Here is a 17,893-nt window from a genome sequence, read left to right as displayed (position 1 = left end):
ACCCTTACTCAGCTCAGCCAGTGTAGCACGAAAGCAGCCAGACAAAATAAATGAGTGAGCGTGGCTATGTGTTCTGATAAAACTTTATAAAAAGAGGCAGCAGGCTAGGGCCCACCCTGGTCTGCCAAACTCTTCCCATTGGGATGAGCCCTCTTATCATGACCCACTACTTTTCTTCATTGGACTAATCATAGTTAATAATCACCCATTTTGTTTATCTCTGTACCCATGCCCAACATTGTACTTGGTATATACTAGGTACTCAATACATATTTGAATTGATCACTGGGTGCCCTAAATTAACCTTTTTATGCATGTAATACATAAAGACTTAGAATTGAGAGGGAAAAAGTAAAAAAGGCTAGGAACATGAAAGAGCTTCCTTTTCTTTCTAGAATCTGCCGTCATACTTAGCAGGTACAATGTACCCTTTATGGGTTTCCTGTGAATAGTATACTTTCTTTCTCCACTGAGTACTTTGTTTTAGAACTGGTATTCATTCATTCGTTCCACATTTCCTTACTGAGTGTTTATTACATACAAGACACTGGGAGAACAGCAAAAAGCTACTCGATCCTTCAAGAAGACAGCAGTAATACTGTCTTCTTGTTTTGCATTTTTGGGTTCAGGGCTGAGCTGTATCGGGCCTCAGGAAAGTTTGAGCTACTTGATCGTATTCTGCCCAAATTGAGAGCGACTAATCACCGCGTGCTGCTTTTCTGCCAGATGACGTCCCTCATGACCATCATGGAGGATTACTTTGCTTTTCGGAACTTCCTTTACCTGCGTCTTGATGGTGAGTGTGTGAGGCAGTAGGCTCAGCATCCCTGCTTTCTGAAAATGAAGGGAGGAGGCACTTAGGTCCAGCCTTGGTCAAAATGCAGGAGGAGAATCAAAGTTTGTCTTTTTTTGTTTGTTTGTTTATTTTTTATGATACTAGGATTGAACCCATGTCCTTGCACATGGTAGGCTATATCCTGAGCCCAGATACAAGTTTTCTAGGTGGCAGTTTTTACATTCTCTACCTTTCAATAAGCTTACATCATTATGCAGTTGTTCTACATTCAAGCCAACACAAATGAATTCAGAGTCACTTATGAGTATTACAGTTACACTAAATTTTAAAAAATTTTCCTTGCTCTTAGGATCAAATGTTGCTTATGCATCATGTTGAAAATGCTGAAAATCCTTTACCTTTCCTGAGAAGATATATTTTAAGGGAATAAAAGCTATGTCTCCTTTCTCTAGTTTAGCAGTATAATGTTCATCTCCAGTTATATATGTCAGTAAATTCTCTTTTTCTCAAGAGAACATACCTACGTGTCACATTGTTAGGAGATTTGACTTCATTGTTCCCTGCATTTTGCAAACGAAATCAGCATTTAGTCTGATTTAAAAAGTAAAATTGAAATACCACATCATAAACATTAGTAAGCAAATACGAATGGGAAGAAAAGATGAAATTAGTAATGTTCCCTAAGTTACTTTTATGAATTTAATACTGGCTATAACATTTTAGAGATTAAAGATGTTACAGTTTTCATACTGTGGCAGGTGAGAATGTGTTCAAAGAGTGGTGAGGAGGAAACAGAGCTAATTTACAGCCAGGATGCGTTTAATCCCTGGGTACAAAGATCACAGAACTGCTAATACCTGTTTTTTTGAAAATCTAATGCAGTATTAATGTTATGGTTAAGTGAACAGGAAATTTAAAGTTTCTATTTGATTAGAAGGTATTATTTTATTTTCAATCCAATATTTTGTCTCCCTTTTGCCATTAATTAAATATAATTGGAAATACACCAAACTGAGACTTCTCATACATTTTCTCATTTGAGTTTTTAGGTGAATTCTCTGTCTGGCCTACCTTTTGGAGTATTACTAATCTAACCATCTGGCAGACTTAATGATTTAAAAGCCCTTTTACCTCTCCCCTCCAAAGTCACTGAAAGCTGACGGATGGTTAAGTAAACATTAATTTTGAATTTATACATTCAGACGTATTATCCACAGTCTGTCTCTTTTGGCAAGACTCCTGATTGTTTTCTCTTTGACTGGTTGCTCCCCACCAGCCTCTGTCCCAGTGTGGCAAAGTGTGGCACTCTTTCTTTCCACCTTTTGCTGTGCTCAGGGGAGGGCTTGATGTCCCCCTGGATTTATAGCCAGATATCCTATATAAATATGTTTGCCACTTGTGGCCCTTCATTCGAACCTCACCTCTCAGAGGCCAGCAACCTGGGAATAATTGAATCTATCAAACTGGTAAGAAGTGATTTCCTTGAAACAATTTATTCTAATGTTTTCTTGCCAGTGTGAAAAATTCTGATAGGCTATTGGTTGCAGTCCTTGTTGTTGTTAGTAATAACTATCCTGACAGCTGATGTTTATGGAGCATCGATGACACATAGGTAATAGCAGATGCATGCTCTGCTTCATTGATTGATTTTTCTTCATCATTGATTTTCTCCACAATGAGTAGTGGATCCTTATTTATCACTATTCTTATGATTCCCATTTAACAGATGAGAAAACAAAGGTCAGATGGTGAAAACAGGGTTTAATTTGCATCTTTCTGATTCCAAATGAGCTCAGTTTTAGCATTCCCAGTGAGATAAACCCCACCTTGGAAATAGTATTGGCTTACTGAATTGATAGCATTTTAAGAATGATTATGAACTTGTTTAAAATTATTAATTTGACTAATTGAAAATGACTAGGAATTGGAGACATAAGATAAATGAGCCACTCGCTGTTCAGACATCAGAGCTCTTATCATTCATTGAGTTGAAAGAGACAAGCAAGTTGCATAGTGTGCTACAGATGGATAGAGACGGTTGCACAGGCCTCTTCCACTAGAAACAGCAGCCATTCATTTTGGGAGCAGAGGGTTGTTGGAGAATCAATCAATACACACAGATAAATTATTATACACCCTTCCAACTGCACACACCCACACACATACTCCATCACCAATTAGTAAAATGTCTTCAGATTTTCTTTGCTGAATTTGATATCTCAGATTGTGACTTCAGGAAAAAAAATCACTTGTTGACAGCTCAGCAAGGATTTTCTGCAAAGATTACGGTTGTATGAATAGGCTTAGCTACTATTCCATTCCTGTTTTGGTTTTCATTGGAAATGATTTTTGAGTGAGAGGTAGTGATACAGTTTTATCCCAGAAGATGAAATTTTCCAAGAGCAGCTGAAACTCGTTAAAATTAGTAATCGTGAAAGTCTCTTAGTGTGTTCCTTCTGGCAAATTCCGTAATTTTCTAAACAGTTGCCCTTGCTATTAATCATATTCTTATAATTGGATATGTTCTACATCAGTCTAAAAGACCATGAAACTGATGCTAGTGCTGAGCAGGCTAAATTCTGTGCACCTGCAAGGAGCATTTGCCTTTGAATCTTTCTGAACAATATTGAAAAGATTGCAGATGATCAGTAAAGATCTTGACTTGAGGATCTTTAATAGAAATGAAAATCTAGCAGGACACAGTGGTGCACACCTATGATCCCAGCTACTTAGAAGGTTGAGGCAGGAGGATCAAAAGTTTGAGGCCATCCTCAGCAATTTAGTGAGACCCTGTCTGAAAAAAGAAAAAAAAAAAACAAGACCAAGAATGTGACTTAATGATAAAGCCCACCTGATTCTGAACCTTGTAATAAGAAATGCTATAGCTTTGCATGAAAAGCGTTTGAATCTTTTCTTGTTTGTTTTTATAACTTGTCAAGTTTCCAGCTATTTACACAGTTTAAATACACACCAGATATATAGTGAATCTGTTTGCCTGAGGTATCTGGCATAGAGCCTGAGAACTCCGTGACTAAGTAATTTTGACATTCTTTTTGTTTTTCAGTGCTTTGTTTTGCATTTAAAAAATCATTTTGTCCCAAATAGGCCTATTCCCCAATTAGTTTTATTTATATCTTCTTAACTTACTAGGTCCCAAGTTTATATTCTGCAAATATCTCAATGAGATTGACACAGCTTCATTAAAATAGATTAGAAATCATAATCTAGAACTTATGATGTGATTTATTATCATTAATAATATATCATTGATATTAATGCATATTATCACTATTCACTTATTACTTTTCTCAAAAGACTATGACTCTAAAAACAAATATTTATTTCAGAGTTACCATAAGTGATATTTGTTGCTCAATTTAAGTTTTTTAAGTGTTCCATAGATAGGATGGCGGGACATAATGGGTTAATACATTAACAGATATTTTTCAGTTGATTAAAACTGTTGAACTTCTACCCTCAGAGTAGATAGATGCACAGTTTTTATATCCTGCTGTCAGAAAACAGATGTCATTACCTCTGGGAGCCCCATTCTTTCCCCTTTTTTTACTTTTGGTTTCTTTGGCTTTTTCTTCAGTTTAAGGCCGAGAGTAAATATGGGAACCATTAATCCATGTAATTAAAAAAATTATTGTAACTGGAAAGACCTTAGAGAGAAGCTTGCACGGCAAAACAGAACATGTCTTCCTCCAGCATCACCAACAAATGGTTCCCGTGGTCTCAGACAGCCAATTCTGAAAATAAAAGGGTTCCACATGTTCAAAACCTCACTCAGCAGAGCAGGTTAATGCTCCTCCCCCAAATCTAAATTCCTACCATTCATCCTAGAGGATTTGACCAGCTTCACCAAGCAAGAGATCTAATTTAGGAAGTACACTGAGTCTAAAGAACTTTGCTTCATTAAATGGAAAGCAACCCCAAACTCCTCCTTTCTAATCCCCATTTGCTGTGTGTGGGGAATTGATTTTCTTCCCTTCTCAGGAGGGTACTTATTATTTTTACTGGATGTGAAAAACAGATCTCCCACGTTTGGGAACTTGACCCTCATAAGTAACTTGATTCCTTTAGCTAGTCACTTAAATGTTTTAAACCTCCAAAATAAATTGCTGGTATGTTTTCACCCTTAAAAAAAAAAAAGAACAACATGTAGAAATAATATTTGTATAGCAGCCAGTCAGCGAGTATCATATAACATATAACATGCATATGTATTTCCCATCAGCCTAAAGCCCCTTTCAGAATCCAGCCTCTGCACTCCCTGGTGAAATGCATTCAGATGGAGTGCTGGTTGCTTGGTATTTTTGTTTTCATTTTCCCTTCCACAATGTATTTCATAATAAGACTGGATAAATACATTACAAATGGATAGTATGTGAATGAATGGTCAGTTTGGAACACAAATGTGCCCTGAAGTGAGCTCCACATCCTGAGATTGGGGTTCTCTGCTCATTCACTATCCACACTCCATGGTGTGAACCACCGCAAAGGTGTACCATGTTTGATTGGTTTTAGCGTGGCATCCTTTGTACCTAATAGAGCAGAATGTTAACCTGACATACAGACTAGGGCTTACATTTTTAAAAATATCAATGTTATTGTGGCTTCAGATACAAACATTTCATTCATATTTTATGTCTTTCCCATAGCATACTTAATAGCGAGCCAAACAGCAAAGTAGTAGAAATCAACTTTCCTTTTGTTTTTATTCTCTTGGCATAACTAAGTGTCCTTGCTTTAATGCCTGTGAGCAGAGTTGCTGTAAGCCATTGTAATAACCATTTTAGGCACATGTGTGTTTGTGGGTGGGTTTTTCTATTATTATTATTTGGTATTTTACAACCCATAAATAAATCCAGGAAATGTTTCCATTAAGTCTTAGATTAGAGTAAGAATGTTGTAGAATTTGTTAAGCTGCAAGGATGCCCAGTCAGAAATGTTTAAACAATCTTTCCTTTTTTAATTTTTTTAATTGCAAAATGTTCAGAGTTCCTTTCAAAAGGACAAAAACCCTGGTGATTACCTCACCAACTTGTAGAAGTCTGGATGAATGTCTCAAGGAAACAGGCCTTTTTGTCTAGTTCTCTGCCATTTTCAGACAGGAGTTAATTGGCAAATTTATTTTTCTTATCCCCTCAGGCACCACCAAGTCTGAAGATCGTGCTGCTTTGCTGAAGAAATTCAATGAACCTGGGTCCCAGTATTTCATTTTCTTGCTGAGCACACGCGCTGGAGGCCTGGGCTTAAATCTTCAGGCAGCTGATACGGTGGTCATCTTTGACAGCGACTGGAATCCTCATCAGGTGGGCAGATCTGACTCAGGAGCCCAGGCCTCTCTCTGGAGAGAAGCTGAAAGATTATCAGTTTCATCATTCACATTTATGGGACAGAACAAATTTCTAAACGACTAGGCCATTTCTCCAAAGGAGAAATAGCCCAGCCAATTATTATGGCTCTTTCCTTATCTCCCCCGAAGCATAGATATTGGGTTGTCATACACAGGCCTTTGAAGAGCTCAAGATTGGGTTGGAAAAACTGAGTTCCTGCTAAATTTTAATCCCATCTCCCGGGATTGCCATTTGAGCAAATTACATCTGGTGAAGGATAAATCAAAAATGTTCCACTATACTCAGTAGTAGAATGTGAGCTTAGCATGCAAGATTCTTGGTCCTGATTTTGCTTTCCAGCACCAAAAAAAAAAAAAAAAAAAGAAAGAAAGAAAACTCAATAATAGCAACTGACACTAGATTTACTCTGTGCCAACCCCCCTTCATGTGCATTGCCTTGCTCAGTTTTCTAAACTACCCTACAATATAGTTAACATTAGTATTTGCATCTTTTACAGTCAAGGAAGCTGAGTTCCAGGCAAGTTAAGTAACTTCCTCAAGGCCAATTAGTATATGATAATTAATCTTCTATTTTGTGTATTTTGTTTAAAATATCATCATGGAAAAAATATCCTATGAGCGAAGTGTGGTGGTGCATGCCCTTAATCCCAGTGATTCAGGAGGCTGAGGAAGAAGGATCACAAGTTCAAGGCCAGCCTGGGAAACTTATACCTGTCTCCAAATAAAAGACAAAAAGACTGGGGATGTAGTTAAGCACCCCTGAATTTAGTATCAATACCAAATATCTATATGTGTGAGTGTGTGTGTGTGTGTGTGTGTGTGTGTGTGTGTGTAGTATATATAGTGTGTGTATATATATATGTGTGTATATATAATGTGTGTATATGTGAATATATATTTTCATATTCTATGGAACATCTGTCATTGTGAAGTTTTTTTTACCAGGTAAGTTTGGAGTTATCCTTTTAAAGAAGTATTTAAATGGATTTTTAAAAATACATATTGAATGCATCCTTTGTGATGCTGGAGTCCGACATTGCCATGGGAGGCGATTATCTGTATGTAAGATCATGGACATAATGAAATGCAGCCCTCGCATAGGAATTCTACAACTTCTACATTGACCTCACCCAGGTTCCTCACTGAGCTGTGCCTCCTCTCCAGTAACACTGACCATCTCACTGGCTTCTCTGAAGGTTGAGCAAAAAGACTTAGAGCATTTGTTTTGGGCAAGAAGTAGAGTTCAGGATGCATTTTAAGAATATGCCTACTTCCTGTTTCCTACTACCCCACCCCCAAGTTTCCTATTCAGTGCTCTAGGTGCTTCCTTGTAAAGCTCCTGGGAGATGCTGAGAGGCTCACACACCTTCTTGAGTTGGGCACTGTACATGCTCCGCAGTCATTCTCTGTAGATGAAAAAATTCACATAGAATGACCATTGCAATGTTCTGACCTTGAAAAGCATGGGGAGCCACCAGCAGTCTGTTCCAAGTCTTCAGGAAACATATGTATTTTGATATTCCACGTTGCATCCCAGAGCGCAGAGAGAATTCACATTCATGTGAGAGATCTGCAGTTTCCCTCTTTACAATTTTGCATTCAGTATTTGTTCTGTAAGCACAGGTGCAGTTCCTGTCATGTGGTCCCCAGGGAAAAGGAATTTGTGATCCCTTTGCTCCAGGAGTTTCATTCTGCTTGGACATTTAGATTACTCCATTTGCTGGTACCTTTGCCTTTATTGCTGACCATCTGAAGATGAATGGAGAATTTGCTGTCTTTTGTCTTTGATCTGATTTTCTCAGATGTTCATCTTCACTGGCACAGTGTCAAATCTAAGGGCCAAAGGAAATCTCTCTTTCTGGAAATGCTGATTTCCCATGGAAAAGAATGCTGAGACATCTGTGCCCTCTTCTGCTCCCTCCCTCCTCACATCTTTCCTTCTCTGTTGCAAACTTTGAGGGCACAACTTTTCTGACCAGTAGCTAAAGGGAGACCTCCAGAACCAAAGTTAAATTGCCTGGGGACTTGAAGTGTTCTCTTGTAACTATATGTGAGCTAAAATTTTGGCAGCAAAAAAAAAAGACCCCAAATTTTCTCTGCCCTAATTGACCATGAGTTCCTCGAACTGAGCTGTGTACCTCTGCCAGTTTTTGCATCTACCGTAGGTGGATTCACTTCCACCTGATTCAGTAATCTAGGCTGACCCAATTTTGCCTGTTTGTCATTCAAACATGGCCATTAGGTTGGGCAAACTTTTGTTTTCAGAAATGAGTGATCTCAGAGTGATCTGGATGAGTACTGAGCTTTCACTGAAAATATAAAGGAACTAACTTTTTATTAAGCTACAACTCTTCCAGAAACTGCTAGGCACTCTACACACCTTCCTCCAGGTAATACTTTGCACCTAAAGAAACTAGATTGCTCAAGAGCACAGAGCCCCCGAGCCCCCCTGCATCTATGCTAATACATGTTTCACAGCCCCAAAATGAACACAGTAGAGTTTTTTTTTTTTTTTAACCACCCTGGTTTCAGCATGCATGACATTTCTGTAAGTTTTCTCTATTGCATTGAATCAAAATTAAGGCAAAGAGAGGAAATGGGGTTTAACAAATTGAAGATAAAGAGGCCTACCTAGAAGCAAAGGTAGAACTCATGAATGTGGAATTAGCAATAAAACTGCTCAGAGTTGCTCATTTTCACACTATTGATTAGAAACAGGTTGATTTTTAACCCATGGAGCTGGAATAATGTGGCTGCTTCAGAAAAGTTAGCCACTCAGCTTCCTTGAGGCCCTCTTCTGAACTGTGCTTTTGTGTTCAAGTATCATCATTCTGCATCACGGTGATGAATTTTCAGACCACTGATTCAGATGCAGAAGTATTGAACAATCCATTCAATAATTACAGCACTCAATTCTTTGTTACAATATCCTCCACCCCATTTTTGGCCAAGGAACTCACAGGCTCACTTGCATGTTAGTTCTTTTGTGGTTTTAATGAACATCTTTAAGATCAGGGATCAGCAAATTATGACTCAAGGTCAAAGTCTGGCCTGCCACCTGTTTTTGTGCAATCCCAAATTGGAGAATGGTTTTTTCACATTTTTAGGTATCAATGTAAAATGGTTGGGCAGGGACAGTAGCCTTTGGCAAGAACAGTTGCACCATTTTTTGCTCCTAGCCCAGATAGCCTAGAATCTTTAGTCTTCGGCTCATTACAAAAATGTTTGCTGACCCTTGTTCTAGGCAGTGGTGAAAGGGTTGATGACACAGAGCTTGCCATTTGGCTGCTGCTTAACTGTTTGTGCTGAAGATGTGTTGAGACGGGGACAATTGGAGAAGGGTGTTCAGGGTCCCCCTGCCCACCACCCTCACCTTTGTGTTTTAATTCCCAACCTCATTCTCCTTTTTAGAAAATAATTGGGATGGATTTCGGTTAGGTTCATGGTTCAGCACTATGATAGTTGCATTAACTAAAGGCAAAAATTTTTCCTTAGAAGATATTTGTCTATTAGTCATTTAATTTCAAAGGTCCCTGAAACGAAAACAAATCTCCCAGGCAGACTTTATTCTGCTGCTTCCTTAGGCTGCACAGATGACCAAGAAGCTCAGCTGGTCAAGAGGACAGGCTTACAGCTGTGACGTGTTAGCTCTGCAAAGTACGGTGCAAGAAAGTGGAAAATGGGGAATAACCTTTGCCCTAAAAGCATATATACAATCTGATGAGGGAAAAGTGTCTACAACTAACTAATATCAGCCCAGAGACCATCACCTGGACCACAGTGAATAAATAGGACATGTTTTTATTTAGTAGCTGTAAAATTAGGTAATTACCTCATAGGCTTATAAAGGTTTTTATTTAAAGATTTCAATAATGCCTTTTTCTTATAAGGTTAACATGCTTCAAGTAAAAAAAAAATGTTAAACCATGTGTAAGCAAAATTAACAAAATTAAACAGCTATGATTTTAATATCCGGCAATAGGAACATTGTTGGCATGTTGGTTTTTGTCCTTTTTCTTGTTTAGATAAATATGCATATATGAGATCATAATGTACAAACTCACTTATAACTTACAATTTTCACTGATAACTTTGTGTAGTTAAATTTTCTACAGGATAATTTTTTAGGTTACTATGTTGTTATATATGCACAGTAGAATACCATAATTTCTTTAATCAATACGTTATTGTAGAATGTTTACTTCTACTTTTAAAAAGCATGATAAATAATAATTAATGCTGAGAAGATACATTTTTATTTATAAATCTTTATGCGTATTCATGGTGATTTCTTTAGGACAAATTTTCAGGAATGAAATTTCTGAATCCAAGCCATTCTCAATTTTAACATCTTGGTACATTGTGCCAAATTTCCATCTCCAAAAGCTCATCAGTTTACTGAGTCTCTAGCAGTCCTTCTCATTTTCTAAACTAAAGACTGAGCCTTCAATAAAGTTAGGTCCCAGGAAGTTGGCTAGCTGAGCAATCATTATGTATAATGTACATATGCATGCATGTAAATAATAAATGGCGGGAAAAAAAACACATGGGTTTCAAAACCTGAGGTGTTATTTTCTGGTTGGGTTGGTTGATTTAAATCAAACTTCCTCAACTAGGAATGACCTCAGTTTTTTCTGAAGAAAGTAGCTTGTGTATTTTTAAAATGTAAGCAAAACCTTACCCTAGAAAAGGTGGATTAAATAGTGCCCACTTATTTCCCTCTTATATGGGGGCTTGTTAGCAGGGCTAATCCAGGCACCTCTGTCCTCACAGTGTATTGTTCTTGCAAACAGGATCTGCAGGCTCAAGACCGAGCTCACCGCATTGGTCAACAAAATGAGGTCCGAGTGCTGAGACTCTGTACAGTGAACAGTGTGGAGGAGAAGATTCTTGCAGCTGCAAAATACAAATTGAATGTGGATCAGAAAGTTATCCAGGCGGGCATGTTTGATCAAAAGTCTTCGAGCCACGAGCGGAGGGCGTTCCTGCAGGCCATATTGGAGCATGAAGAGGAAAATGAGGTATTAGAAGAAGCCAAGTTTATGAAATCAGTGACCTTTTGTCTCTGAAGGACTAAGAATAACCCCTTTGTTCTTTAAAGAATTTCTCAAGCTGGACTTAATTAAAATGAATAAATTAGCTGCTATCTTATATCCCAAGCACAGTAAACCTCTGAAAGTTATCCAAATGAGTGTCTTACAAGCTATTGCCAGAGGGCCCAAAAGGCCACCATCAAGCACAGTCTTGTGTACTAAATGCTGCCTCCTGTAGGGCAAATGCCAAACTGCAGGTAGGGCTCTTCGCAGGTATAAACTCAGCCAGATGAAACCTGGAAGTGTCCTACCTTGCTTTTTCTTCTTTTGCTCTCCAGAGCCTTTGGTCTCTGTGGCCTTTTGGTCTGTGATGACAGCACTTCAACATGTTTGTAGGACAAATCTTCACAGACATCTAGACTAACTCATTTAGCTCAACTTTACTAGGAGAGAATGATCTTAACCTTCCCTTAAAATTTTTCCTAAGAGCTGACCCAAGGCTGAGAAAAATATCGGTTTAAAAAATCTTTTTTATTTGCCAAGATTGCACAAAGAATGTGGTGATTACATTTCTTTTAAGGAATCTTTTGGTGGGTATTTGTATATTTTACAGATTGCCAATTTTAGTCATTTTTTACTGAATATTCATTCTGGTGCTGGGGATGTAGCTCAGCAGTACAAGGCTTGCCTACCATTTATAAGGCCCTGGGTTCAATTCCCAGCACCACAAAAAGAAAAAAAAATCTAATATGAATCTGAAATAGATTTAAAAATATATTTATAAGGTCTAGAAGATTATAAAATACCACTACGAGTCCTTACTCTAAAATTGGCTGGGGATGGACAAATTTGGTTTTGTGTGCCCACACTTAAAAACAGAAGCATAGTTTACCTTATATATTCACATGGAACACCATCTTCAACACATATATTTAGATATAATCTCATTTTGCCTTAAGTAGGATATGTATTTTTGAAGTCTTCTATAAATTAAAAACCAAATTCTTTTAAAAGGCTCACATACTTTTTTGTTTCTGAAATGAATTCAAATGTGAAGTAGATCTTTATATCTCAAAGAATCCTGAAATGAATTCTTTGCAAATTGGAAAGCACTTTGCTATTATGCCTCCTAAATTTGTTGGCCTTATATATTTGATTAATTAATTTATTGAGTTTCATAAAAATGATGAAAAATACATACATGTGTACTCTCGATAGGTCTAGGATTTTTGTCTCAAATCATTCACCGTTTCTGATTCTTGAATTTGAATATTCGAGGCAGACTTGGAGTCAGTTTGTCAGGTGAATTTTTGTCGTTTACACATTTGGCCATTTCAAAAAACCACAATGATGAGTGACGTATACTGTCACAGGGCTCCTGTGAGCAGAGGTGGTACTCAGCCAGAGATCTCAACTGCATTTTTGCTCATTTGTTTTTTGTAGGCCTTGTGAAAAATAGTCCCTGACTTGGGTGGAGTTTTCCAGCTTTCCTGAGCCAAAAGGAGATGTTGATCTCTCCCAGGCACTAGGCTAGCCAGGAGGGGCCTTCAGTGAATCCCTGCCAGCTGCTTCTAGCTGTAAGCAGCCCCGCTGGGGCTCCACATCCCTTCCAGGCCACCAGTGTGTTGGACAAATGTTATCACATTCAGGATAGCCTGTGTCCTGATGTTAAGTCAGGGGGGATACAGATAGACCACAGTCAAAGTCCCTGGTCCTGATTATCCAAGGCAGCATGGATTGGCACCACTTCAGTTGGTGCACCAGGAAGTACTAGGGCACAGAGAGCCCAGGAAAATGCATTACCAACTTCCCAGCCGTTCAGTTCTCCAGGAACTCAGGTCACTGGGGGCAGCTTTCCTACCAGTTCACAGGAGAATCTTTTCATCTTTGGCCTGGGGCAACAAAGCCTCATTGTGTAGGATGTGAGAGTTCTATCTAGAAGGCAGTAGGCAAAGGAGGACATCTGCTTTTGGAGGAAGCATTCACCAGATATTTTGTACTGGGAGGTCTGAGCCCACTCTCCACCTAATCTGTGTCTTCATCAGATGAAATGTAATATTTAGACAGATTGACTTTAATCAATCTGGAGGTGAACTAGAATAGCAGGTTTTTTTCAGCAGTAATTATTATTTCAAATCGTAGGTTTTTCATTATTGAATTGCACTCATTTCTAACACTTATTAAGTTCCTACAGTGCATAAGATGTTATCTTGGGAACTGACGTTGTCATCTGATTTAAGCTGCTAGTTCACTCATATTCTTTTTGTGAAACAGTTGCCTCATTTTAAACATATGATTTGTGTAATTGGATGTTTGAAGTTCTGTGTTTTCCTCTTTCTTCCCTCTGCTGATATACTGAAATTCCCCATTTGATTTTTAACAAGCCCACTCAGCATATGATGGAAATAATTTTGGAAAATAAGTTCTATAGTATATGCCCAGTTTTTAGAATCATTTGTTAAAAGTGTGGAAGTCATAGCATAACATTTCTGGAACACTTGAGAACTGTTGGTTTCTGAGGAATTAGCAGATAGATAATAAGCCCCAGTTTAACATAATATAAAGTAAAAAGCTTTAGCCCATATGTAATTGCTTTCTGTACTTCATGTAACTTTTTTTAATTGTTTCTTTTGGAGGGTTTGTTAATGATAGCTTTTGAATTGTTCCAACCACAGCTGTAACCATGATCAATAATACTGCTTACTTAAATTCATTGATCATTGATTGAACATGTCTTAAAGGTTATATACTTGGGGGTGGGGGACATAGCTCAGTTGGTAGAGTGCTTGCCTTGAATGTACATAGGCGATGGGTTCAATTTCCAGAACCACACACACAAAAAAGTTTATATATTTGGTACATATCTATTATTTCTTTGGTCTTGCTGTGTGCTGAGTCACAAAATTTCATTTACTCAAGTTTTTTGTGAGGCTTTGAAAAGAAGCATTAACATTTGCAATCTTTAAGACCATGTAATTTAAAAAATTAATATTAAGTAATTTTACATGTGGATTTCCTTATTTAAATCTTACAAGCCCCTGTGAAGTAGATGTCACGCCCATCTTATAGATGAGGTCATTGAGGCGGGGAGACATTAAGTAACTTGTTTTAAAAGTAACAGAATCAAGATACACACCCAGGAGAAGCAGTGTTTCTTAGAGTGCAGCACATTTCCTCCCTAGACAGATTTTGCTCTGGGAAGATGATATGAATAGCTTACAAAATACGAATGGCAAGTACTACATGCAGGGGCCCTTTTCTTTTCTTTCTGGCTTCAGAAACGGGCCCCCCTGGCGTGGAAGACAGATTCCCCTCACTTGTTTGTACCTTGCCCCAGCTGTCCAGCTTTTCTCCTAAAGCCTGTTCAATCATTCTGTTTTTAACCCCAGGAAGAAGATGAAGTACCGGACGATGAGACTCTGAACCAAATGATTGCTCGGCGAGAAGAAGAATTTGACCTTTTTATGGTAATGTTGCAGAAAATCATGACAACCCATGCCTGCCTTCTCTGCCCCCTTTTTCTCTTAGCCAAGCAAGCCGCCTGGAGCCTGTGTGCCCTGGCAGAACTTCATCTGCGAAGCCTGTGCCTTTCCTTTAGTTCAGAGTCTGCAAACTGGCTGGATTTAGCCTGCAGACGTATTTTGTTTGGCCCACGCAGCCTTTTTAAAAAATTTCTCATTTGTTGCCAACATAAAAAGAATCCTGATTTCTGGCTTCTCTTGAAAAATGAGATTGGGCAGTATCAGGCCCACAGCTCTGTGTGGAAATGGTTGGCCAGAGCTGAGTAGCAGCTGCACCCTCTGGACAGGCCATGTGGTCTCCAGCTTACCATAGACCCCCACACCTAGATTGCTTCTAATCTCAGGCCAGCGTCATTCAGGAAACCTGCCTGGCTCCTGTAGACATTTGAGTTTACAACTGTGCCCTCACTGTATCCCTACTAGAACAAAGCAAAAACAGGCTCCCGTCAGAGCAGGGAACAGCCACTAAAACGACACAGGTGCGCGTCTTCTCACTGTTGCAAGAGAACCTGCTTAAGCACATAGGAATCTTGCAGGTGTGTATAAAGGGAGGTCTAGCCTTCATATAAAGAACAGAACTGCCTGGATTTCACTGGTACAAAGTAGGTATAAAAGAACCTTGGCATCTAAGAATTTCATGTCCGTGTTTTTAACTTTGAAATTCCATAATGTATAGCTTCTGTAATTTTCCTGAGATCTGAATTTGGTTTACATGTGAAGCCTGGTACAAGCTGTGTTTGTGGGGAGCAAGCTATTGGGGGAACCTGTGCAGTGGCTCATTAGAGTGGTGTTTGCTGCCTTCTTAAAGCTTTTGCTGTAGCTGTTTTGTTCACTCTCTATATTCAGTGACCACAACAGCCCTTTGCGTGTATTAGTTGCTTTAGGTATTATTGAATGAATGGTGATACTTGCAGAATGTTAGGCTTTATGAAGATAAGATAGATCTGGATATATAAAGTTTCCTCCAGTACCTTCATTTTTATTTTCATCAAAGACATTTAGCCTGATTGTGGAGAGAGTGAATACATGTTCACCATAGCTTTGATAGTCTAAGGCTGCAGAACCCAGGAATCAGAGATGCCCTCAGGACTCAGATAAGCTAGATCTACTCGAGTGTGAGGAAAGCAACTAGAGTAGGTACTGGAGGTGCTATGTTTGAGAACAGAATGACCAGGTAGAAATGTGAGACCTACGTAGCCAGAAAGTACAAATTTTCCAGAAAAGGTGGAAATCAATGTTTTTAATATGCAATGTCTGGATTTCAGAATGTTTGCAACTAAATTCAGAGCTTTTATTATTGTTATTGTATAACAGTGCAGGCCAAACAAAATACAACTGCAGCCAAATATGACCCAGAGGGTTTGCAATTTCTGCTGTTCCAACCTAGACAGTCTTTGAGAATGGAGCTGCAGCTGTGTAGATGCTTACGTTGTTTTTGTGGGGTTTTGTGTGTGTGTGCATGCATGTGTGTGTGTGATTTTTGTCTAGGGACCACTGATTGTGTCCACACATAATGATTTACAATAATTGGCAATTAACTCTTTCTCAGGAAAATTCAGGTAGCTATAATTCCTAAACTCTTCACCTGGGGTGTATGCTTACTCTGCTCTCCCCTAAGTAAGCCACCCTACCCAGGAGAGAGAGAGAGCGGTAAGAACACTTACTGACCAACATGGGGTGTTGGTAAGACCTTTGTAAAACCTGAATTCCTTCATTCCTTTTATTCACCACATATATGGATTATTCTCTATTTCAGGAGATGAGGGGTACACATCAGAAAGAGATACCTCCTCTCTCTTTAAGGAACTTATTAAAATATAGGTGACTGGAGAACGCCCAGGTGAGAGGTCCTCAATTTCCCAGCTGATTGCTGATTGGCAATACTTTAGCATGATTGTGGGTCCAAGTTCTCTTGTGATGTGGAGAGGATAAACTGCCTGCCAGTATAGAAATGAAGTTAGGCCCAGAAATGGAGAGTTCATTAGCTGCCCTGAAATAAGGGAAAGAGAAACTTCTCCTTCCTTACTTTTGGGATGGGATTTATAGAAATTAAAAGCCTCAGAGCTGGGCACAGTGGTGCATGCCTGTAATCCCAGAGACTTGGGAGGCTGAGTAAGGAGGATCACAAGTTTGAGGCTAGCCTCAGCAATTTAACAAGGCCCTATACAACTTAGCAAGACCGTGTCTCAAAATAAAAAAAGGCTGGGGATGTGGCTCAGTGGTTAAGAGCCTCTGGGTTCAATCCCCAGTACCAAAAAAAAAAAAAAAAAAAAAAAAAAAGGAAAATCTCAGGAAAAAATGTATATGTCTGTGCAAGATACAGTTTCTTTTCACTTGGGAATATGGTACATGAAGAACAGTCTTATAATAGGTGAGACTGGTAGGGAACACATTTTTTTAGATGCTTTGAATTTGTGAATTTTCATGCCTGTTTCTTAAAGGTTGGCTTCTATTTTGAGGACTGTGCAGAATTTTCTTTGTTTTTTTAAAAACCTAATCTGCTGGCTGTCTTTGTCCGATTCACTGTTCATTAGCACCTCCACCAGGGGGCAGGAAATAAAATTTGAATCCTTGCCAGCTACTCTTGATTAAAAAGTTTAGTGAGAAACAAGAATGGAATGTGAGCTAGAATAAGTCTCCAGGTTTAGGAGAGAAATGAATTACAGTAGATTGGGTAGAGAGAGAAGATGGGAGGGGAGGGGAGGGGGATAGTAGGGGATAGGAAAGGTAGCAGAATACAACAGTTACTAATAGGGCATTATGTAAAATTGTGGATGTGTAACCGACGTGATTCTGCAATCTGCATTTGGGGTAAAATTGGGGGTTCATAACCCACTTCAATCTAATGTATGAAATATGATATGTCAAGAGCTTTGTAATGTTGTGAACAACCAATAAAAAAAAAAGTCTCCAGGTTTCAAATATTTAAACACTGTATCCATTATTATAGAGAAATAAGTTCTTTCTAAAATTAATATAAATTTATCATTTGGTTTTATATCATGGACACTAAACAACACATAATAAGCCATTTCTTTAGAAACATTCTTTTAAACATTTATATCACTTCTAAAAATTGACTTCAGAAAAAGTTACCTTATATTCTGTGTGAATTTACCTTAAAAAGTTCTTTGTACCAGACTCAGTGGCACACGTCTTTAATCCCAGTTATTCAGGAGG

General features: G+C 38.6%; 1 protein-coding gene across 7 annotated transcripts in view; it reads left to right on the top strand.

Moving 5' to 3' along the window:
- The window catches only part of SMARCA2 (SWI/SNF related BAF chromatin remodeling complex subunit ATPase 2), a 166,855-nt gene that overhangs the window by 88,661 nt on the left and 60,301 nt on the right, over positions 1-17,893 (top strand). For all 7 annotated transcript variants that reach the window (XM_081282449.1, XM_081282448.1, XM_081282450.1 and 4 more), the window contains 4 exons: positions 630-796; positions 5,951-6,114; positions 10,953-11,180; positions 14,582-14,659. In XM_081282449.1, coding sequence (XP_081138575.1) covers positions 630-796; positions 5,951-6,114; positions 10,953-11,180; positions 14,582-14,659 — 637 coding nt within the window. The remainder of the gene's footprint in view (positions 1-629; positions 797-5,950; positions 6,115-10,952; positions 11,181-14,581; positions 14,660-17,893) is intronic.

Source organism: Spermophilus citellus (assembly GCF_964194105.1).
Source record: "Spermophilus citellus genome assembly, chromosome: 2".
NCBI lineage: Eukaryota > Metazoa > Chordata > Mammalia > Rodentia > Sciuridae > Spermophilus > Spermophilus citellus.
Note: the sequence above shows the minus strand (reverse complement) of the source record. Positions and strands in the feature narration are given on the sequence as shown.